The sequence below is a fragment of the Macrobrachium rosenbergii genome, chromosome 21, assembly GCF_040412425.1.
Source record: "Macrobrachium rosenbergii isolate ZJJX-2024 chromosome 21, ASM4041242v1, whole genome shotgun sequence".
NCBI classification, from domain to species: domain Eukaryota; kingdom Metazoa; phylum Arthropoda; class Malacostraca; order Decapoda; family Palaemonidae; genus Macrobrachium; species Macrobrachium rosenbergii.
In genome coordinates this window covers 49,574,852-49,600,552 of record NC_089761.1, presented here as the reverse complement: position 1 = coordinate 49,600,552, position 25,701 = coordinate 49,574,852, and the positions used below count along the sequence as shown (strand labels likewise).

Sequence of the window (25,701 nt, the reverse complement as noted above, 5' to 3'; positions counted from 1 at the left end):
TATATAACAAATTGTAAAACGATCAAAGCAACACAGAGAAAATATTATCACAAAATGATGCATGAATTCGTAACGCGCGGACGTAAAAAAAAAGTTTTTTTAAAAAATTCACCATAAATCGAAATATTGTGCTAGAGACTTCCCGTTTGTTGCAAAATGAAGGTAATTGATTGAATATTACTAGACTGTAAGTGTTTTAGCTTACAATTGCAGTTTTCGACCATTTTGGTCGAGTTAAAGTTGACCGAAAGTAGAATTTGTTCTATTTATTGTGATTTATATGAAAATATTTCAAAACTGATAAAAGCTACAACCATAAGTTATTTTTCGTTGTATTCTACATGAAATTGTGCACATTTTCATATATAAAACTTTATGTAACAACTAATATAAAACGGTGCAAACATTACGACAAAGTGACGAAAGAATTTCTGAGATGTTCGGCAGAGTTACCGCGCGAACGTAAGGAAAAAGTATTTTTCAAAAATTCACCATAAATCGAAATATTGTGCTAGATACTTCCAGTTTGTTGCAAAATGAAGGTACATGATTGAATATTACTAGAATGTAAGAGTTTTAGCTTACAATTGCGTTTTTCGATCATTTCAGTCGAGTTAAAGTTGACCGAAGGTTGAAATTTTGGCACTTATCATGATTTATATGAAAATTTTACAAAACTGATAAAAGATACAACCATGAGTTATTTTTAGTTATTTTCTGTTGTATTCTACATGAAATTGTGCACATTTTCATACAAAAACTTTATGTAGCAACTAATATAAAATGGTGCAAACATTACGACAAAGTGACGAAAGAATTTCCGAGATGTTTGGCAGAGTTAGCATGCGCGGACGTAAGGAAAAAGTTTTTTTTTTTTTAAATTCACCATAAATCGAAATATTGTGCTAGAGACTTCCAGTTTGTTGCAAAATAAATGTACATGATTGAATATTACTAGAATGTAAGAGTTTTAGCTTACAATTGCGTTTTTCGACCATTTCGGTCGAGTTAAAGTTGACCGAAGGTTGAAATTTTGGCACTTACATTGATTTATGTGGAAATATTTCAAAACTGATAAAAGCTACAACCATGATTTATTTTCTGTTGTATTCTACATGAAATTGCGCACATTTCCATATATAAAACCTTATGTAACGACTAATATAAACCGGTGCAAACATTACGACAAAATGACCAAAGACTTTCTGAGATGTTCGGCAGAGTTACCGCGCGCGGACGTCAGGGAAAATTTTTTTCAAAAATTCACCATAAATCGAAAAATTGTGCTAGAGACTTCCAATTTATTGCAAAATGAAGGTACATGACTGAATATTACTAGAATGTAAGAGTTTTAGCTTACAATTGCGTTTTTCGACCATTTTGGTCGAGTTAAAGTTGACCGAAGGTTGAAATTTTGGTACTTATCGTGATTTATATGGAAATATTTCAAAACTGATAGAAGCTACAATCATGAGTTATTTTCTGTTGCATTCTGCATAAAATTGCGCACATTTCCATATATAAAACTTTATGTAACGACTAATATAAACCGGTGCAAACATTACGACAAAATGACCAAAGAATTTCTGAAATTTTCGGCCGAGTTACTGCACGAACGTAAGGAAAAAGTATTTTTCAAAAATTCACCATAAATCGAAATATTGTGCTAGAGACTTCCAATTTGTTGCAAAATGAAGGTACATGATTGAATATTACTAGAATGTAAGAGTTTTAGCTTACAATTGCATTTTTCGACCATTTTGGTCGAGTCAAAGTTGACCGAAGGTTGAAATTTTTTGGTGTTCGACGTACGGTACGTCCACTCGCACCCAACAGACAATTTTAGCCGACGTATGATATGTCCAGTCGGCGTTTAAGGGTTAATATGGAGTCCCAGAGATTGGTAAACTTTACATAAATGTGCTGGATACTGACATAGTTTAGCTGCTGTACTGCTATCACTAGCCAATTGCCCAGATATCTCCAAATTCTTTGCCATACTTTTGCACCCATACACCTACTGGTGCAAAGGTATGGGTGTACCTTGGCAGACCAGATGCCACATGCTTAAATGTGGGACTTGAAACTGAAATACTTTCCCTGTCCAAATGAAGCAAAGGTATTTCCTCAGCTGGATGCACTTGAGATGTGGAAGCAAACATTCTTGAGGTCCAGGGATGCCAGTAAGTTCCTATTACTGACGGACTGCCACACTGAAACCACCATTTTCATTCTGGAGGGGTTGTGCTGCATAAACTTGTTTAGTGTGCTGAGGCTGAATATTGGGAAAGTTGATAGCTGCCCCTGACAACTTCATCACTCCAAAGTGCTACCATGATCTCCAAAATCTGAGACAAGCCCATTGGCTGAACTGCCATTGGGGGTGTAGTTCTCATTTCCTTCTGCCTCCCATAGGGGACTTTACTGTGCCCCATCCACCTTTCTTGGATCAATAGGGCAACTGCTTCTGCCTGGTAGGGTTGGAGAATATGAATGCCTGGAAGGCACCCTGGTTTTCCTTTACTGCCTTTACCTCTATTGTAGAGACAGTCCTGGGTTAGTGTGATTTCTTAATAGGAGTACACTGTTGTCTGGTTAGAGTTTACTTACTGCCCAGGTTCAAAATTTCTGGCCTGGTCTCTGTTGGCAATAATGTGACTGTAGATGGAGTGAATGAAACTATAGCCTGCTTTTAAATAGCCTCAGTAGCAGAAGGGTTGTGATTAAGGTGCAACAAACAGCCTCGAATAAGAGAAAACCTGCAGAGATGGTCAGGCAGTGGATAAAGTGTTGGGCATCCATAGGTTTATCATGCCCCTTATCTTTCTCTATTTCATCCTCAGTTTGACATTTGCAGTGATATCTTACATTTTGTTGGCAAGTAGCACATTGAAAACTCACTTGGCTGGATCATATAGGATTCAGTAGGGCTAAAGTTCTGCAGCTGAGACAAGCTTCTTGGAGTCTTTTGCCCCTGAGACCACAGATTCTGTACAACCAGTCAAGGACTTTTGAGAAGGCCTCATCCTTCAGGGCCAAGGCTGTCTGTAGTTCCTCCTCATCAGTCTGCTCCACTAGTATTGCATAGGCTCTGGTCCTCTCAGATTATATTTGCTTCACAAGCATCTTCTACATGGTTGTCTAGAGAATAGTGGGCATCCTGTCCATAGTCACTGGAGCAACACATCTCCTGTGCATTAGAAAGCTCTTGGACATCATGACTTCTCCAGAAGTTGCTGAAAAGTAGACATCACTAGTTAATAATGAAGGAGAGCCAGCACGTGACAATCTCTCATCACCAGAATCCATGCTTTTCCTTCTAGAAGTGAGCTAGTCGTTTGCTTCATCCTTTTGGTCTGATGTAATCTGAAATCAGGTCGTTCTTCCGAGAAGTCTCTTGGTCATGTCTGTTACTCTGGTAGAAGGTGGTTGAGTACTCCACATCTCCTGAAGTAGAGAAGATTGCTGTAGACTTGGAAGCTGAAACTAAAATGTCTCTGATACGGATGCATCTATGGAAGTATTCTTTGTTCTCACAGGTGAGGTTGGCAGTGGGATAACAGACTTGGCCTTGGCAACTACTTCAAAGGAGATGGGATTCCTTATCAAAGGTTGACATGAAAGCTTAGCAGAGCTTACCCAATAAACCTTCACATGGTTGGTGAGGCATGATGATATAAAGAATTCAGTGAATACATAATGCAAAAACACAGCACTAGATATTAAAATGTAGGACAAGGCTGCCAGCATACACAGCATACTCAAAGCTGTGTAATGATAAATCACATACAAGCTGGATTATAGATGGTAAGAATTAGAAAATTAGTACTGTACTTATCAAAAGATTACTAGAGGAATTTAGTAACATAGTAACAGGAGTAACACTTACAGTACCAGACAAGAGTAACTGATATGCTCGCAAGAAAAGTATGTGTAAAAATGTGAGACAATAAAATAAAAAAAAACTATAATACAATGCCAAGAAGCAAGACGAAATAAAAAACTATAATGCAGTGCTAACAAATAAGACTGTCCAGCTTACCCTTTGCTCATAGTACAGTAAACAAAAACTACAGTAAGGATAGTAAACATGAATGAGTATCCACTTTGAGCTCTTAACTAAAGTAGTTAACCAATCAGTAGGCATTGTAATTGGTAGTAAGCTCTTAAATATTTTAAAATGGTGCCAAAACTTTAAAGGTGTTAAAAATAAAGCAAAATTCTTTAGATAGCACACTAATATTTATAACTGAAGAGACACTTGTAATTTTCTGGATAATTAGATAAAAAACTGGCAACCTGAATGGGTTAGTACCTGCTGAGGTGTGGAAATCACACCACTTATTACGAGAAGAAAAAGAAGTAAAAAAGGCTAGAAAAGATGAATTAAGTAATGAATAATGAGATAATGGTTAGAATAATGGTGATCCTGCAATATGGAGGCCATTTAGTGAATTTTGGAGTCCTTTTGATAGCGCTGCTGATTTTGTGGCTTTTTCTCTGGGTTCAGGTGACACATGCATCATGGTGCTACTAATCTTCATCTGTCTGTTAGACAAAAGAATATATAGTCCAGGGACATTAAAAGGCCATGGATATGAACCTTAATGAGTAATATGTGATACAGTATAATAAAATAAATCAGTGTTATGCAACGAGTGATTAGTCTGTTCAGATTTACAGGGGTTTAAAGGACTGCTAAATTATCAGGACTGGTGAGGCTTTGCAATCTTTTTAAGGATATGTTTGTCTATTTCAAGTGAAATAAAGAAAATTATACTAATGTATAATGTGTGAATTTCTAAGGTGCTAATTTTGAAAGATTTAGCATGTTTGTTATAGGTGTGAATAATCTTTTGTAATGCCAAATGTAATTGAATGTGAGTTAAAGTTGCTTTATAAAGTTACCACTGTTTATAGAATACTGCAAGTAATTTAGATGTATTTTTTCAAGTAATAATCCATGTGAGTTATGCTTTAGTAGTCTTGATTTAGCATTCGTGCATGCAGTGTGATAACTTTTCAGACATGTTGAAATTTAATACAGTAGTATATGGTTTTTGTTATACCTTATTTGAAAATATTCTTAGAAATGTATTTTAATCCAAATTATTCCAAATTTTTTTCAATAAATTGGAATTTTCAGGATGGTAGACAACTTGAGCGTCAACTTCGTGAAAAGTTTGGATGCTCTGTGGCTAAAGTTTTACCTGCTTTGAAGAGAGCTCCTGTTATTAATCCATATTTTACATCTTCTGGTAAGTTAAATATCTTTTCTAGAAATAGTTTGAAAAATGTATTGATAAAAAATTTCTTCAGTTTTTCTGGTAGTACATTGTGTTTTAAATGTAATAATTTATTACAGCAGGTGACATTGCTTATATTTGCCTTGTGACTCCTGAGATCTGTATTTTTGGTGTAATGAAAAATTGTTTATGATAATCACATTATAATGGATTATATATTAAGTTGAGCAATTTATGTGGTAACCTGTACTGCATTTTTAATTATACCTAGTGTGATCATCCCATAGTTACAGTTGGGGAAACTTGAAACTTGTAATTTGGTAGTAACCATTAGATCTGTATCAGAAATGATGTTTATGAATGCAGATTCATAGTATTTCACTGATAGGTGGAAATGATTATATTTCATTGGAAACTTAATTGTTCAGATGAATAACTTCAGGGAGTTGCGTCCCTGTCCTTCAGTGAATATTGGGTCCAGTTGGTACAGTAGTACAGTACCTGGAAATTGTACCCTTGCCTAAGATGAGCACTAGGAATCATGGGTAGGGATAAGGTATTGAGTGCTCTGTTTTTTGGTTTCAAATCTAGTTGCCTGCCAGATGCCCTTGATCAGCAACAAATAGGTGATAACAAGGATCCTTGGCTGTAGTTAGTAGGAACTGGCTATCTTTTAGTTTATGTAGCCAGTGAATCCTCCATGGATTCTGCCATGTTGATGGATATACACAATTTAGAGGTGGCTCCCAGTTACAGTAGGGTTGCCAAGAGTTCCCCCTATTTATAATACTTGGGTATAGATTCCAGAGGAAACTGGATCAGCTTGGAAATGTGGAACAGTTAGAAAATGAATTCAAGAGATGTGCACTAGTTGTGTGTGAGTCATGGTGTGAAGGAATGGGGAGGATACATGGAAGGGGGTATTGTGTATACATTATTTATATGTGAAGAACAGATGGAAGAGTAGGTCTGATTTCAACACCAAATGCAGAAAAGGCATTGACTTCTTGTAGAGCAGTAAGCAAGATTTAAATCAAAACAATGCAGTATGACTTTTATTATACTATATATACTGTATACAGCTAATGAACTTTCTGAAGAAACTAAAGGTGAACGTTAAATAGAACTGCAGCGTGTTATAGATGAAATATCAGAAAGAAATATGAGAATTGTTGTTGGTGATTTGAATGTACTATAAAAGTTGGTTGGAACAATGAAAGTATTAAGGATTTTGTGAAAGGAAGCCGAGGGAGAGACTACAAATGGAATAGGGTGCAATTTATTAGTTATATTGCTGCAAATAATTTGGTAATTGGAGGTACTCCTATCCATAAATGCACTTAGACATCCTCATATGACTGCCTTAGAAACCAAACAGATCACAGTCTTTTATTAAGAGAGAAAAATAAAGCTGAGGATTGTTATGAACCATAGGGATAATGATGAAGCTGCAATTTAAAGAACCCAACAGAAATTAACCATTTCTAGTTTTAATAAATATCCCCGTTTCTTAAGGCTAACACTGAATCTGTACTGACGAACTTCGAAAATTTGGAAAGGGCAGAATCTCTTCTCTTAAGCAGCCAGTTGGTCCACACGTTAGCCGTTAGATGGGAAAGGTATATGATGGTTTTACCTCAACATTGTAATAACCTAAGGAAGTCCGCGCTGTTTAAAGATTCTGCCATAGCGATAGACGACATCTTGGCCACTGCTGACGACCGTAGGTCTAGCCAAGAAACAGCCTGAAAGGCTGATGAAGCAGATGCTTCCAAAGTTGCTGATTCCTGATATAGGTAAAGGAAGTGCCCTTTGCCTTAACCTAGTCCAAGGATACTCCTGTGCCTAACCGAATAGTGTCTGGGTTGACTTGCCTTTGCTGTAATATGTCCAGTGTAATGGCATAAAACCATATATATTGCGGCCTAGGTGGAGGTAACAATTTGAATGATCTACTGGATCGTAAGGAGTTATTCTGGCCTGAGATAAGGGAATTGACTTGCTTGATAATTTGCCATCCAAGCTTGGAGCAAGGCAATGCTAGGGGAGTCTTCACTTCTTTCTTAAGGCCTAGCAAGACCTCAATACCCGAAGGCAAATCAGAAGTGGATGCTATCAGTTCTTGAGTCAGTCCATTGCAACCATGAATCAAGTTGAGTACGTCAGCATAGGAAGAGAAAAACTCTTGATGGTCTGCATCCTCTACTTCCTGGCCTCTAGGGTCTAGAATATCTTGATTAATAATTGGAGCACAGGCTCTTTCAGGGCCTAAGGCTTTCTTGGGAGCCTGTAAATCTTCAGAAGTCAATGGAACGTTTTCTTGGTTTTTGTCACGCCCTTGTGAGCAGGAACGAGAATTATGCTGGGATGGTGAACATCGTGACGGGTCACGATGCCGTGAAGAACTCCTCCGACGTGAAGAATGCTCACGTACGTGTTAGTGTGTATCTCTGTCATGTACGTGTGAATGAGAGTGTGTATCTCTGCCACGGACGAGTGAACGGGAACACTGCTAGTAAGGGGGTGTAGGACGTGATTTCTCATTATGAAGTGCAGGGCTTGGATAACATGTAGCACAGTCACGTCTGTGCGAGTGGGAGCGTGAGTCACGATCATGTACGTGTGAGCGACTTATTACATGTCACACAATCATGTTCATGTGAACAAGAGCATGAATCACGGTCCCGTCTGCATGAACAACAGGGTTGAACATGAACTTTCTTAGGAGAACGTGATCGGGAATGATGGTGAGGAGAATCTGAATGAGGAGAAGGAACCAAGGAAGATTACGAATCTTCTTGTGTGGAGGAGCTAGGAAATCTTTTTTCCTCCGTTTGACAGGAATCGACGGAGCAGAAGACGAAGACAAAGATGAGGAAGATGCAAATGATGAAGAAGAAGATCTATGACACCTCCTCTTGGAAAATTTAGCCTCTAATTGATCGAACTTCTTTGTGGAGATACCTACGACTCTATCACAGACTGTTTCGATAATAGAGTCAAGAGCAGTCAGTGTAGCTGAAGGCAACACGGATGACGTCATGGGGTGGGGAGTGGCGAGTGTTGAAGAGGAGGCTAACGTAACGGAAGCTCTGGCAGAAGTGAAGTGAGATGACGTCACTGAGACAGTAGACAACTTCTGCTCATCACTGCCTGAAAAGGGACTGCCTCTACCCTCTCGTGAGGGAGGAAGTTTCCCCCTCCACAGGAACAGGGGCATCCACATCAATTACAAGACCTGCTGCACCCTGAAACGAATCTTCCAATGCCGAAGCATTAGAATGAGAGGGAGTAAAATCTTCCAGGAAGAAAAAGCAGTGTGAGAAGATCTTGGAAAGGAAGAGGCATATCTAGAAGGGAAAGACATGGAAGCCACCATCAAGGATGGAAAACCTTCCTAAGGTGGTGGTGCAGACTTGCTTATATAACTCCTCCTCTTAACAAAACTCTTCCACTGCTCAAGAGGCCAATCAATACATTCAGGGCAAGGGTTGTGTATGCTGCAGAAGTTAGCTCTACATTTAGGGCAAGTAGAATGTGGGTCATTCGCAAAAAAAGAAAGGAATCAGGAACAAGGATTGTTATCAACACCAGGGCATTTTCTCTGGAGTTTAATGGATCTAGGAGGGTTATGGGATTGCATACTCACAGTAGGAACACATAGAAACACAAAATCACACTGAGCACAAAAACCAAAAGGAAAAGCAGAATCCAATGGCAAATGCAGGCAGGAAGTGGCAAAATAACCGGTTTGTAGGATTGAAAGCAAAAATACTTCCTCCTATAAAGGTGGTCAGAGAAAAAACTGATGCCATCTTCTGGAGATGGGTCATAGGAGTAGGAGGTCGGCTCCTCCTCCTACCTATCGCCATCTTGCCCATCTCCGATGCCACCAATTTCCTTGTAACTTTTATTAACCGAACTCCAGCTGGCACTGAGTACTTTCCCTTATGTTAAGACTGCAGGTTTGTTAGTTATGAAAAATACAAATTGATTTAAAATTTTTCATATCGAGAGGCTTTTGTATGCTAACTATACTATGGTACAGAATATGGAATGAGATAAAGCCTGATCATTGGGAATTGGAACTCATAGCAAAAGTACCAGAGAAGGTATCCTGATTGAATGTGTAAACTGCTCAGGCATTGAACTTGTATTGGATGTGATAAAAATATTTACAGTATTATGTTTATTCTCATTAGGCTGATAGACAAAATTGAACAAGCTAGGTTTAGAAAGGACAGAAGTTGCACAAATGGAAATATTTTTGTAGCAGTGCATGGAATTTAGAAATCCCCTGTTGATGGTATTTGTTGGTTATTAGAAGTCATTTTACAGAACAGACCAGTATTATAGGTTTTGTGTCACTACAGCATTCTTATTAAATATGTAAAGATAATTGAAATTATGCATAAACTACTAGATGCAAAGTTGATATAGGTGGGGTCCTGTCAAGTGAAATTGCAGTAAATAGTGGGGTGCTCCAAGGGAGTGTTATTTCACCTGTGCTGTTTGCCCTTCTCGTGAATTTTGTAATTAAAAAGTGGCCAGAGATGGAGGAGGCATAGATTGGAGTAATGGTAAAAAGTATACAGATTTAGAGTATGCTGATGATGATTTTTAATTAGCATAACACAAGTTTTATAGATTGTATTATATATCCTGTGAGAATGAACTCAAACTAAATTTATTATATATCCAGTGAAAATGAACTCAAACTAAATTTAAGAAAAACAGAAGTAGTGAGGATAGATTATGCACAAGGATGAAATAACATTAGATGAAGAAAGGAATTATTGAAGTCGAATCTTTCAGGTACAGTACATTATTTACGAACAATGGTATCTAATACAGGTCCTCATTGATTGGAATTGATGGAAGGCCAAAAAGGCAAACCAAACAGTGGGCAGGGTGTATAGGTCGCATGGCTTCCAAAATGTGAGTACATCGTTAACTTATGGAAATGTTTCCTTCAAGGAAGTCTCTGATTTATGGAGTGGTTATTGAGGCAGTACAGTAATACTTCGATCTTACACGATTCGAGTTGCGCGAATTCACACACACACGAACTTTTCACTGGAACCTAACTAATGGGCATTTGCGATTTTTTCACAGACACACGAAATTCTCGAGAAACCCTGCAGAAGTGGGTGTTTAATTTTTGAAGTAATTTACAAGTTTTCATGCTTTTATGTATAAAATCTGTATGAAAAATGCATTTCATTCTTTTTGTGTAAAATCTGTATGAAAAATGCATTTCATGCTTTTATGTGTAAAATCTGTATGAAAAATGCATTTCATGTTTTAATGTGCAAAATCTCTGAAAAATGCATTTCATGCTTTCATGTGTAAAATCTCTATGAAAAATGCATTTCATGCTTTCATGTGTAAAATCTGTATCGAAAATGTATTATTTTTATTTTTGTACATGCATAAATATGATGCAAAGGTAATTTCAGCACATTCACTTAGTGTACTTTTACAAGATGTGATACCCATTTGCAAAGTTACTGCACTTTTCAAAGATGATACCCCTGCAGAAAATGCTTGTTTAATGTTTGAAGTACATTTATAAGTTTTCATGCTTTTAACTGTAAAATCGATATGGAAAATTTATATTTATATTTCCGTACATAAATATCATACAAGTATTATGTCCATTTGCAAAGTCTTTGTCACAAGGACTTTACATGACCTTGAGATGAGGTTGTTCAGTTGCGCTCATTTGATAAAATGAATTCGTTAATGTAATATCAGAGATGTAACTTAGAGTTGTATAAGTGTCATTCTTTGAAAATTACTCTGTTCACCTTGGAGAAAAGTGCTGGTGCAATCTGTATGTGCATGTAATTACAGCACGTTCAGTTGGTGTACTTTTACAAGATGTGATACCCTTAGTTACTGCATTTTTCAAAGATGATACCCCTGTAGAAAGTGTGTTTAATTTTTAAGTTTTCGTGTTTTTAGGTGTAAAATCAGAATGGAAAATTTGCATTTATATATTTGCGCATAAATACGATACAAAAGCAGTACAGTTACTTTATTACAGTATCTCTCTCTCTCTCTCTCTCTCTCTCTCTCTCTCTCTCTCTCTCTCTCTCTCTCTCTCTCTCTCTCTCTCTCTCTCATTCGTAGTTAGCGCTCAAACATACTTTTACAACTTATTATTTCTCTGTACATCATTACCTGTACAGTATATAATTTTAAATTGATTGAATTTTACCTCCACTGTACTACCTTCTACGAACATTATGTACATGTTTTCGATATTTTATAGAATTGTACTTTTGTTGACTGACACATGACGTTTTGCCTAGTGACGCAAAGAAAACGGCATCCCATGAATTAGGGGTAACATTAGTATACGTACGCACCTACTGTAAATGTGCTATTATGAAACTGTGCAGTACTTCATTTTTATGTCAACCATTTACTGTATTCCTTTTCTAAGGGTAATAAGCTAAATTTTAAATAAAATTACACTAACTTTAGTTCATTTAAAAGTTAGCTTAATACGTTGGGAGCATGATTAGGGTCATATTTAGTACTTAAACTCTGGAAATAAACATGTATTAGCATTTTTAAAGACCATGCCAAACTTACGCGAAAATTCACCTTGCACGAGGGCCCCCGGAACCTAACCTCACGTAATTTCGAGGTATGACTGTACTCCTGAACTGGTGAAGGTGCAGTAATCCTGCAGCCAGACCAGACATAGTTAGGTAAGTCACTGTAGAACCACAAGGGATAATACATTTATAGGTTCGTGTGTTTCCTGCTCTTTATTGCCAAACTCTAATGGGTATCCAGAATAAGGAAAATGTTTGATAACCTGTGACTTTACCTTGAGTAAAAAATTTCTGAAACACTGTTGCCATAAAAGTGGTGACTATTGACATTAGAGTGGTGGACATGCTGAGGTATTGCTGGGGAAGTTGCAATAATCCTGCAGCCACACCCAACATAATTAGGTAAGCCACCTTCGAACCACAAAGAACAGTGCATATATTGGTTCATGTGTTGCTTCCTATTCTTTAATGCCAAACCCTAATGGGTATCCGGAGTAAAGAAAATGGTTCATAACCTGTGACTATACTAAACTTCTGACCAAAACTTGATCTGGGTTGTTGGGGTTTATTTATCAGGAGCTAAGCCATTTTGTCACCTGTCAGTTATGTTTGTTAGCTCTTATGAGGACAAACAGCAGCTACGCTATAAAAAAAAGGGAAAACCTACTTTTGGTAGCTGCGGTGAGTCCTCAAGCCCACCCATTTTCCCTGATGTAAAGGCATGGGATTGGAGTATGTGTTGGTATGTGATTGACCTAATTTTACCATACCTCCCCACATATTTCAGGGTAAGGTTTGCAGCTCCTTTACATCATCTGTGGACAGAAGACTCATCTTTTGTAATGCTCACCAGCAGTGTTACCATAGAAGACTTCTAGTGTGTGTGTGAAATGGGACGTGGAACATTGGTTTAAATTTGCATAAAATTGATTCTCAGCCAGTTGGCACCCAAGATTCTGGCAAACGTATCTATTGAACTCCTTGGCCAGTGACAGATCATCATCTCACTGCAACCACTGCATTATGTCAGTACACCCCTTCCCTACAGCCTCATAACCCAGAGACAGAATTCAGAATGGCATACAAGGGCACTGCTCCTCATCCATGGTTTAGTCTTGCCCTCTTCATTCTAAGCGACCCTGCTCGGACATGTTACCAGTCCTGTTGATTCCACTAGGCCCTTTTCCCACATCTCGTGCCATCTCACTGCTCTCTCCGTGGGTAGTGCTGCCTCCTCAAGCTTTGGGCCCCTCTTTCATGGAGCACATGCAGCAGCAGCAAATTGTTTTGGCGAGTTAAGCACAACTCTGGTCTGCCTTATGTCAGACAAAGCTGATTTTGGCCTTGGCTAGTGCTCTTCCGGCACTGCTAGCCAGCCATCTTTCACTCCAGGGTAGCACCTCTTTGGTGGCTGTGGTGGTGGTGGCTTCCACTATCGTTACTTCCAGGGCAGGTGCAATTCTTTGCCCACCAGACTTAGAAGAGGATTTTAAATCAGGTGATTGGAACAGTCCCTTCAGAACTCTGGAAGTGGTTTTGCCTCAAGCCACAGTTGAGACATGAACCTGCCTTACTCCAGGAAGGGTGTGGGCAACAGAGTTAGATGTTCTGTATCAGTCAGGGCTCCAGGGTCAAGCTCACCTGATAAATGAAGAATAGAACCTTGGATTTCTAGTCCTCCTCAGGAGAAAACACTTGCATCTTTCCTCCGGGATTGTGGCTCAGGCATCTTAAGATAAATGGGCTAAAATGAACAAGTGACAGTTTTGTTATACCTAAAGATTTTTTTCACACAAACTCATTAATCGTAAGGTACATTGCCCTTCTACCATCTTTGCACTCATTTGACCCTCAGATAGGGTGCAGTGGAATAATTGTAAATGTGGAATGGTAGGAGAAGTATAGTCAGATGAAGTGGATGCATTCTTTTCAGGATGAAATTGGTGCGACTGGGATAAAATCTAAATACAAGAAGGTAGATGATTAACCCTTAATGGACAGATCCCCTCATGAGAGGATCTAAAATAGGTGGACGGATCCCCTCTGAGGAGTATTTTAATATTACACGCCATACGCTTTGGCTGTATCGAGCGGGAAAGAGTTTCCATCACTTCAGTGGCCCATAAATGAATAGTGGCAGTTGAAGAATTCAGTTCAGCTCAATTGTGGGCACCTCAGGCAGATCAGTATTGTTCTTGACTTGATGGGGCGATGTCTTGCTCCTCTCTCTCCCATGATGTCTTTTTATTTATTTGCTCATAAATATACTCAGAGATTGCTGTTGGTTTTAGTTCTTATCTGTTATGATATGATGTCAGTTATAATTGTAATTTTGCAAAGAAATATTAGAAAAAACATGTATACCTCCAAAAAAGTTACTGTGTCTCCCGATCTCAGTAAATTTACGTAAATGTTTTACAACACATATACTCAGAATTTGTTAATGTTTTTAGTTCTTATCTGTTATGATGTTGTGTGAGCTGTAATTATGATTGTACAAAATAAAATAAAATAAATTATTAGAAAAAACATGTAGAACTTGGTAAAATTTCTGAGTGTTTTGTAAAAGAGGCCCCACATGGGTTGTAAATAGTCACTTTTAGGGAAAATTTTTTAGATTTTTTTTTTTTTACACCATGTGCATTTGTATATCCACCGCTTTCCATTGATGTTTTTTTTCTTAAATTGGCCAACCTTAAAGTTTGCTTGGTGGATGGGGTTGCATGATATATAATTAGCCCGTCCCTTAAGGGTTAATGAGTCTGTATGAATAACATGTTGTGTAGAATATGTGTTGCAGTGTTAACTTGTATGTCTTGAGTTGCCCTCAGATACTCTGATGTCATCTAGATAGGTTCACTGACATTAACCCTTAAACGCCGAGCCTCTATTTACAAAAGTGTCTGCTGTGTGCCGACGGGGTTTGAGAGTTAGCGCAGAAGCGGAAAGAAAGTTTTTTTTAAATCACAGCACGCTTAGTTTTTAAGATTAAGAGTTCATTTTTGGCTCCTTTTTTTCTCATTGCCTGAAGTTTAGTATGCAATCATCAGAAATGAAAAAAAATATCATTATCATACAGGTAGTGCTCTAGTTACGATGATTCGACTTACGATAATTCGCTTTTACGATGGGGTTAGCAATTAATATCGATAAGACAATATTTCGAAAATACGTATTTTTAAATTTTGCGGGCGACTGGCGCAGGCAACACTGTACAATCCGGCAGCGTACAGTGTACGATACGTTGGCCGAGAGGCTGGAATAGGTACATTATTTCAGTGAGCCAACCTCACTTGCTCTCGTTGTATCGGAAGTCAAAATAGGTCAGTGTTCGTTTGCAATTCTTGTGCGTTTGTAAATACAGGTAGCGCACGAGTGACGATAATTTGTCTTATGATAATTCGAGTTTACGATGGAGTTAGCAATTAATACCGGTACGACAATATTTAGGAAATATTTTTAAATTTCGAGCAGGCACAGGCAACAGCGTATCAGGCAGCAAAAGAGACCAACTTCTTTTTCTCCTTCTCTTTATTCCATCTTCTAGTTAAAAAAGTAAGAGAATGATAAAAGTATTGTTAGTAACCTTATACTCTTGCGAAAATGCGTACAGCCATAAACAACCGAACGAGAAACTGTTGTTTTGCTAAGAACTGAATCGGATAACAACTTTTGCTTGTATTTCAACCATCGTACGGTTAAACAATTACCGTAGTTATGTTAAAAATGACGCTAATCACTGATATACTGTGTTTTTACACTACACCCTTATCCGCTTTGGAGAAAAGATCGGCAAGGAAACATACTGCTACAGTAAATTTAAGCTGCAAGTTGTAGTTGAAGCTGAGAAACGAATGTTCAAGCTGCTAATGACTATAAATTATCATGCATTGGCAACATGGATGAAACTCGACCGCAAATAAATTTGGAAAGTATTTTAATCAAAACTACTGGGCATGAAAGAACACATATTACTGCTGTTTTCACACCGATAAAAGATAAATACGAAAAGCTCGTAGTATGATGATGAAATCAAGAGAAAATAACGAACGGAATCTTGATTTTTTTTATACAAAACAAACAATCCCCCAAACGGCCAGCCGCCAACGTCATGGTTGTCATGTATTAACGAAAAAGTGGCCAAATTAACTTCACAAGGAGACATATTTAAGTTATATTTCGCCTTAAAAACACTTCGTATAATGAAAAATATATATGTCCCTTAGAAATAAAGTATCTAGAGATTCGTTTACGCTAACTAGAAGCAAGAAATGCCCTCTGTACTGAGTTAAATGCGGCGAAATAAAGACCGCATGATCGATTCCCAAACCAAAACATTAGATCGCTATGATCGGAATTTATAATGCGAAAGCAATATGAGAATATTTACAATTGGATACAGTGTAGTAAAGAATAACTTTTTAAAAGATCCATGGAAAAGATGCACATTCGGTATTTTGATGTTTTTATAATACGGTGTTCTGTGAAAATAGAGTACAGTATAATGTAGGCTAGGCTACCGTATATGATATACAAAAGTTTGTTATTCAGTTTCTCTTTATACTGACTTATCATGTCAATCTGCATTGAACCTGCAGAATTAGCTGACACTAATAATTACTATACCATATATGTATAAAATATACTGTGTAGTGTAGGCTAGGCTACCATATATGTCACCATAGATGGTACTGATTACCGTAGTGTAGGCTAGGCCATATTCGACTTACGATTTTTTCAACAAACGATGGGTTTTTTGGAACCTAACCCCATCGTAAGTAGGGGAATACCTGTATATAAATATTTGAATACATGACCGCAAAAAAAAAAATTTCGTATATAATTGTATACAAATCGCGCTGTGAGCAAAATGGTTAAAGCTATTGAGTTATTTTTTTTTTCGTTGTATTGTACACTAAATTGTGATGATTTTGGTATATAACAAATTTTAAAATGATCAAAGCAACACAGAGGAAATATTATCACAAAATGATGCATGAATTCGTAACGCGTGGACGTAAAAAAAGTTTTTTTCAAAAATTCACCATAAATTGAAATATTGTGCTAGAGACTTCCCGTTCATTGCAAAACGAAGGTAATTGATTGAATATTACTAGAATGTAAGAGTTTTAGCTTACAATTGCGTTTTTCGACCATTTCGGTCAAGTCAAAGTTGACTGAAGGTTAAAATTTCGGCACTTATCGTGATTTATATGAAAATATTTCAAAACTGATGAAAGCTAAAACCATGAGTTATTTTTTGTTGTATTATACATGAAATTGCACACATTTTCATATATAAAACTTTATGTAACGGCTAATATAAAAAGGTGCAAAGATTACAACAAAGTGACTAAAGAATTTCTGAGATTTTCAGCAGTTAGCGCGTGCGGATGTGAGGAAAAAGTTTTTCAAAAATTCACCATAAATCTAAATATTGTGCTAGAGACTTCTTGTTTGTTGCAAAATGAAGGCAAATAATTGAATATTACTAGAATGTAAGAGTTTTAGCTTACAATTGCATTTTTCGACCATTTCGGTAGAGTCAAAGTTGACCGAAGGTTGAAATTTCGGCACTTATCGTGATTTATATGAAAATATGTCAAAACTGATAAAAGCTACAACCATGAGTTATTTTTTGTTGTATTCTACATGAAATTGTGCACATTTTCATATATAAAACTTTATGTAACAGCTAATATAAAATGGTGCAAAAATTGCAACAAAGTGACTAAAGAATTTCTGAGATTTTCAGCAGTTAGCGAGCAGACATAAGGAAAAAGTTTTTTCAAAAAATTCACCATAAATCGAAATATTGTGCTAGAGACTTCTCATTTGTTGCAAAATGAAGGTAAATGATTGAATATTACTAGAATGTAAGAGTTTTAGCTCACAATTGCATTTTTCGACCATTTCGGTCGAGTCAATTTGACTGAAGGTTGAAATTTTTGGCACTTATCGTGATTTATATGAAAATGTCAAAATTGATAAAAACTACAACCATGAGTTATTTTTTGTTGTATTCTACATGAAATTGCACACATTTTCTTATATAAAACTTTATGTAACGGCTAATACAAAACTGTGCAAAAATTACGACAAAGTGACTAAAGAATTTCTGAGATTGTAAGAGCCTGACACCGTCTCTTCCAAACACGTGTATGTTCGTGTGTTTGTCGTCCATCGGAGTGGCAAGACGTTTGGCGTCTTCACAGACAGAAACATACACACAGTTTGATAAAGAAGGTTCGTTGGAACATTATGAGTACATGATTAGAATGCCTGCATGGCAATGCAAGTAGTGGTGATTGTACAATACATCAAGACAACAGTGGTTAGGGAGAAACAGACGGAAATATTGTATGGTTGAAATCGCGTTCCTTTAGAGAAAGAAAACGAGACGTTCTTGTTGTGTTGTCCACTCTGATGGATGACGAACACACGAACACACACGTGTTTGGAAGAGACGGCATCAGGCTCTTACAAGATTTTCAGCAGAGTTAGTGCGGACGTAAGGAAAAAGTTTTTTTAAAAATTCACTATAAATCGAAATATTGTGCTAGAGACTTCTTGTTTGTTGCAAAATGAAGGCAAATGATTGAATATTACTAGAATGTAAGAGTTTTAGCTTACAATTGCATTTTTCTACCATTTCGGTCGAGTCTAAGTTGACCGAAGGTTGAAATTTTGGCACTTATTGCGATCTATATGAAAATATGTCAAAATTGATAAAAGCTACAACCATGAGTTATTTTCTGTTGTATTCTACATGAAATTGCACACATTTTCATATATAAAACTTTATGTAACGGCTAATACAAAACTGTGCAAAAATTACGACAAAGTGACTAAAGAATTTCTGAGATTTTCAGCAGTTAGTGCATGCGGACATAAGGAAAAAGTTTTTTCAAAAATTCACCATAAATCGAAATATTGTACTAGAGACTTCTCATTTATTGCAAAATGAAGGTAAATGATTGAATATTACTAGAATGTAAGAGTTTTAGCTTACAATTGCATTTTTTGACCATTTCGGTCTAGTCAAAGTTGACCGAAGGTTGAAATTTTGGCACTTATCGTGATTTATATGAAAATATGTCAAAATTGATAAAAACTACAACCATGAGTTGTTTTTTGTTGTATTCTACATGAAATTGTGCACATATATAAATCTTTATGTAAAGGCTAATAGAAAACGGTGCAAAAATTACGACAAAGTGACTAAAGAATTTCTGAGATTTTCAGCAGAGTTAGCTGACGCTTTCTTTTGGGGTAAGAAAGAAATTCCCGCATGCGCAGCTGGGTCACGCTTGTAAACAAAACAACAGCGTGATCCGTGAACTCCCAGCATCCCTCAAGGGGCGTGATTTAAAATTTTTTGCAAACGAAGCTTATAAGTATTTTTCCGCGAATATTTAAAAAAACTTTTTGTAGTCGACGTATTTTATGTCCACTTGGCACCTGACAGACAATTTTTGTCGACGTAAAATACGTCCAGTCGGCATTAAAGGCTTAAGTAATTTCTGGTTTATTTTATCTGCATGTCATCTTATTTATCAGATTTGTTTGTGTTAAACGTCCAATTCCAAAGTATTATAAAGCCTGCTAAGTCTCAGGAGGTGGCTTATTCACCTTTTTTGCATTATACAGTACGTAATGTAAACATGTATTGCTAGTATCGTCTTCTTGGGATTATGTCCAGTGGATAATTTATTATTCTTGGCCTTTGTACTGCAATAGTTGGGAACAAATATAACTCGCACTGGTATTGAATGTTTTAAATTTGTCAAGCAACTTTTCTAGCTGTTTCTGACAAAAGGCACTATCTTATCTGTATTGTCTGCACCCCCAATATGCAGATTGAAGATGTCCCCAGAAGCAGAAATGAACCAGGTGGCTTGAACGATTACATATTTGCACATTTTTGTTCACCACTAATTGTCTCGGTTTATTTATAGCTGGCGATCAGCATTTACACCATATATTTTTGTAAAGAAACACCAGAAATTAGTTTTGAATTTTGCAAGTTACTGTGAAATACAAGAGGAATTTGAGACTCAGATCTCGGAATTTTTATTAGTTTTTATTTAGTTACTGACAACTTATACTGTAGAGTAATGTTAATGAGTTTAAAAAGCATTTGCAGTAAACCAAGAAGTTTAGCTGTTTTTACCCCAGTCTGTCAACTGTAAAGGTAGTATTTATAAATCTTTTGAAGAGTCTAAACCTCATGGTTAAGGTATTTTACATACTTCTGGGCTTGAACTGTTATTCCATTGCAGTTAGAGATGTTTAGCACTGCATGTTGTAATGTTTGCTTTTTCATTACTTACAGATGACCGTATTCTAGAATATGATGTTGACAAAGTTGTATTTGAGAAGCAGTCAGATTTCCAAAAAGTACAAATTTGCCACACATTGAGCTTTGGCAATATTCTGGTTTTGGATGAATTGCAAAGTAAGTATTATTTCTGTAGATTCGTTGAATTTTTAATACATCTGCCCTGTATTAAAATCTCAGAATATGAAAATTATTGATAAATTAAGAGAAAACTGAAATTCATAAATCTTGAAATTACCATAATTTACTGTTCCTATTGCATTATAATTGTTGTAGATTCATTTAACCTTCTGGTGATCCAATGATGTGAAACCACGTCAATAAATTTTTTGCCGTAAGTGCTCCAATGACGCAATTTCCATGTCATCTGAGAGTTATTTTCGGGGGAAATTCACCAAAAAAAAAAAAAGACTGCGCCATTGCATGGGCAGGTCTTGGACCTACAAGAACACGTAAACAGGAAACCAATAGGTATCACGCATGAGCCGCAGTTGTCCCCTCACTGTCTCATGCCAAATTCTTTTTGACAGACACAAACATTCAATTGCTTATGGAACCTGCAGTTTACATGTACAGTTGTCATACCGTGTACAATGCCAACTGGTCAGAGAGCTGTTCATTAAGTCCGAGTGGTTGTTAAACAGGTACAGTAGGTAATTAACTGAGGAGTCTGTGTACTATATTCATAATTTTACTCTCAGAATAGTTGTGTAATATCCATTTGTCATTGACAGATCTTGCTGAAAGTGACCTTCCTTACACCCATGGGCTAATGAATAAAGAAAATGAAAATTTTGAGGGAAAAGAAATCCTAATTTTGGGAGGAGGAGATGGTGCATTGCTCTGGGAGCTCTTGAAGGAAAAGCCCAAGTTTGTCACAATGATTGATGTAGGTATCTGTTTTTTCCTTTTTCATGAGGTTATTGTGAGATCCAGTGGCATTTAGATGTCAAAAAATACCTATAGTGATTACATTTGGTAAAGCTTAGTTTTTACTTTCTCAAAATAAGTTTGTATTAGTACCTTTACATTTCTTGTTGGCATATCTTACAAACTGAAATACACTTACGTCAGGTTTTGATATTTTGATTTTGTGGATTATATATACTTTTAGGATTTGTATATTTGTTTTGTAGATTGATGAGGTGGTAATGGATTCTTGTCGAAAATACATGAGGTCTGTGTGTGGAGATTGTCTGGACAATTATGATGGGCCTAATTACAAAGTAAGTCATAGATGAACCTTTTTTTAAGCTATTTCAGCTGCCTTCCATCTACTGTATACACTTTGATGTTTGCAAAAGACCAACCTTTTGGGCAGAAGGAAAAACTGCTACTGGGAAAGGAAGAAACTTTTCATGTGAGATTCTTTTAACAAGGAAGTAAAAATTTAATTTAAAAAAATACAGCCACCTAGTGTTTTGTAAAGAAAACTTTGGATGCCTTGGTAGGATTAGGTTTTAAAACCCTGTAGCAACATTGTCACATGCTGATCTGACTGAGTTTATGTTGGTCTTTTAAAATAGATATTTCAACTCAGACCAAGAAATGTACAGTAACTGAACTGTAGATACTGTAATATTTTGTTTTGTAATCCAAATAATTTGTTTAAATTCCAGGGCAACTTACTGAAAAACTAGGATTCATTATGGTAGGATTTTGTCTTTACATTGTGTTCCTCTTTTTTTTTTTTATCAAACCCATTTCTTCTAAGTAACTTTGAAACATGTTTGCAAATTTCCCAGATACTTCATTCCCAATTCAAACTAAAGTTATCTTTTGGTTTGCATTATTGTGCGTGTGCTTCGTGGATCTTCAGGTTCCATCAAATAGCATGGATCCATCTTACTTTCCACCTTCTCCTAACAATTGTTTCATAATGCAACAGTGAGGTTTTCCTCCTGTTAAACCTTTAAAACCTTCTTTACTCTCAATTTTCCTTTAATTACTGAATGACCTTATGGGTCCCAGTGCTTAGCCTGTAGCCTAAATTTTATTTTTGTATAAGTAACTTACCAGGTAATTAAATTGCTGTTAGTACCTACTTTTCACGGCAGCTTAAGTTTTAAATTTCGCGGTAGTGTTCTCTTGTTTTGGTGTAGGTAACCGACCCCGCCCACTTTCGGGGAAGAATAGGCACAACCTGGCTCAGGAGCTCAATTCATTCCTGCTGCTCATTGACTGAACATCGGTTGTTGGGTAGCTTTTGTTTTGGTTTGATTTTCACCAGTTGGTTGCAGGCATTGCCAACTTTTGATGAAGTACACTGTGTATTTTGGTAGCGTTAGTCTGTTTTAGCTTAGCTAGTTTCCCGATTGTGACTGAATCATGTGAGATTCTAGTACTTATAATATTAGGTATTGCAGCAAGGGCTGCAAGACTAGCTTGACATCTGCTAAAATTACACGCATACAATATGTAGTTCTTGTAGAGGACAGACTTGTTCTCCTTACCTCGATTGCAATGAATGTAGGGAATGGGATTAGGGGAGATGGAAGACTTTGAGTTCTCATTTAGTGAGACTGCAAAGAGGTAGAGAGAGGAAGGCAGCTGCTAAAGCCAAAGTTAGGTTGTCTCATTCTCCTGAAGTACCTGTCTCTTTGACACCTGTGACTGCCTTTTCCCCTATTCCAAGTCCTCTTACTCTGCCATTAACTCCGTTTCCTGGCTCCTTACCTTCTGAGCCCAGTGCCTTAGCCAGCCTTGAAGCCTGGATAGATAAAGAAGTTTAACATTCTAGTTAAACCCAGCTTGTTGCTTTGGTTAGGGTCCTGATGGACCAAATGAGTGCTTGTAGTGTTGGTGCAAGCGTTGCATCAGTGGAGGAGGAGGCTATCTGTCCCACTGACGCTCCTTGACAAAGATCCTTGCCAAACCCCTAACCCTGGGAGGAGGTAAACTGGATGTCCAAGGGAGGTCGGTGGGGTTTGATCACAGATAGTTGCCTCCCTCAACCGAACCTGTTGTACGTTTCCAGGACTTGGTGGACAGCCGCTGGAAAGGCCTTATTGTCAAGTGACTCCAATTCCAACTCCCGCAGGAGGTGAAGTTGATGTTTTCCCCGAGTCTTCCAGACCATTGAAAAGGTCTGCAGCTCCTGAGCGGTCTCCTCCTCTTCCTAGTAAGGATTCCAGAGACCTAGATATTAGTCCAGAACCTTTGTGCAGCTTCTGGAACCAGAAAAGGGCCCCAATGTCTCCTGAGTATTTCATCCTCAAGCGCCCGTATAAGAATAGGGCTGAGCGGCCAGTAGCGGCCTAGCACCCAGTGGGGATATGTTCAGTGATGTCTGAGTGCCCAGAGGGGGATGAGAGTTAAGTTTGCGAGTTCAAGGCTGGCGCCAGGCATCCAGCTGGCGTCAGACGTACGATTGGAGAGACTGCAGTGCATTTTGAGCGTTCATTGGCAGTCGAGCACCCAGTGTTTTCTGTTTGTGAAGTGGATTCCGAGCACTATGTACGAGCCGAGCGCCCCGACTGTTGTGCGGCGATCGAACATCCAGTGTCGGGTTGTCCTGCCAAATGCTCTCTTTCCAAGAAGCGTGCAGTGTTAGATCGGCCTTTAGCTGAGTGTTCACTCGTCTCGGATGGTTCTTCGGTCTCAGCAACTCCTCCTGTGACTTCTCATCTGCCAGTGTTGATGCAGTTGCCTGCTCATTTGGCACCACCGCCTGGCAAGTGTGCCGTGCCACATACTGCCCTCAGTGAACTCCCCGTGCAGTCAGATTTCACTAGTGTCAGTGTTCCTGTGTTGTAGGACTCTTCCTTGGACTCGATCCAATGTCTTTTACACAGCATATTGGACCTTTTAAAGAAGCCTTTGGCTGCAGTTCAGGAGCAACTGTACTTAGATCGTTCTCCAATTTCATCCATAGAAGAAGACATAGAGAAGGATCAACCCACGACAGCCTATGCTTCTTTATTGAAGTACTTTTTATTCTGCTATCCGTCGTTCTTCTCTCTTTCGGTTCCGTCTTCTCCAGGCTCTGCTTTTATGATGAGGCAACCTGCAGGCTCCTCTAACCTGCCAAAGATGGTTCTCTCCTGTTCCTCAAAGAAAGCCTTGTCCCATATCAAGGGTTGGTTATCTGACAAGAGGGATCTCGGGAAGGCTACCTTTTGCACCTCTCCTCCTCGTCTGACGAAAAGGAGGTATCTTTCATATGCCACTGCGGAAGCTCCCTCTTTGGGAGTGTCTGCCTCCTCCCAGGGGGACTTCTTCAGCCTGATTGACTCAATGCTAAGTTCAGTGTTCACTTCCACCAAAACTTGCTTTTCATCTTCAGTTACCAGCTTGGTGAAGGACTTGTTTAAAGCCTTTGAAATCTTCAGCTTTCTAGATTGAAGATTGTGCCACTTTCCAAGACAAATTTTCAGCAGACTGGTTGGGAATATTGTCCTGCGGGGACAAGGCAGTTTGTGATGGCTCACAAGAACTAGCTTCTCTTTTTGCCTTGGGCATCCTGAAGAAGAGGGAGTTGTGGTGCTCATTCACCACGAAAGGAGTCACTCCCTCACAAAAGCAGTCTCTTCTATTTGCCCTTATGGATTGTGGTAGTCTGTTCCCTAGTGCTACTTTAGAGATTATAACGTCTGAGTTACAGAAAATGACAACACAGGATTTACTTGTGCAGTCTACTAAATGACCTAAGCAGCCAAGTCTTAGGCCTGCAGCCTCCTTTAGTCCCAGTGTAGCCTCTCCATTACAGCAGCGGCCCTTTTGAGGTGACGGAGCCAGATATCAGTCCCATCCATGCACCAATCTCTGTGCAGTACGCCTGATCAAGAAATCCTCTACCAGACCCTCCTCTAGCAAGTTAGGATCTGGTCCTCCGTGTTCACGCTGGAGCCAGGCTAATTCATTTTTTAAGGAAATGGGAAGCGAAGAATGCAGGACCATGGGTAATAGAAGTCCTGAGAGGGGTATTCCATCCCATTCAATGCAGAACCCTCATTGGCGTCAGTACTCATCACCTTGAAAGCCTATTCTGTAGGCTCACAGAGGTTTTTGGCCCTGTCAGAGGACATGACTTCCCTGCTCAGGAAAGGGGCTATGGAGGTTGTAGAAGACTTGAACTCGAAGGGGTTTTACAACTGCCTTTTTGTCATACCCAAGTCATAGGAAGGTTGGAGACCTGTCCTGGATGTAAGCGCCCTGAATTTCTTCATCGAAACAAAATTCAGGATGGAAACCAATTAATCAGTACTGTCCTCCATCCATCAAGGGGATTGGGTGGTGACAATAGACATGGAGGATGCGTACTTTCACATTCCAGTCCACCCGGAATCCAGGAAGTACTTAAGGTTCGTATTCCAGGGCAAGGTCTACCAATTTCAGGCCCTATGTTTCGCCTCTCCACAGCTCCACAGGTCTTTCCAGGATTCTTGCCTGTTAGCAAAGTGGCTACATCTGATGGCCATCAACATATGCTTTTATCTTGACGATTGGCTCCTACGTTCTCCTTCAAGATAGTGCTGCATGGAGTACTTACAGAAGACGCTCCTCCTCATCCAGGATCTGGGCTTTCTAATCAACATTCCCAAAT

The 25,701-nt window shown here is 38.2% G+C and overlaps 1 protein-coding gene across 5 annotated transcripts in view; it reads left to right on the top strand.

The window, feature by feature from the left end:
- The window catches only part of Sms (spermine synthase), an 89,556-nt gene that overhangs the window by 49,617 nt on the left and 14,238 nt on the right, over window positions 1-25,701 (top strand). For all 5 annotated transcript variants that reach the window (XM_067123820.1, XM_067123818.1, XM_067123819.1 and 2 more), the window contains exons 5-8: window positions 5,147-5,258; window positions 20,151-20,273; window positions 20,891-21,045; window positions 21,293-21,382. In XM_067123820.1, the coding sequence (XP_066979921.1) occupies window positions 5,147-5,258; window positions 20,151-20,273; window positions 20,891-21,045; window positions 21,293-21,382 (480 nt within the window). The remainder of the gene's footprint in view (window positions 1-5,146; window positions 5,259-20,150; window positions 20,274-20,890; window positions 21,046-21,292; window positions 21,383-25,701) is intronic.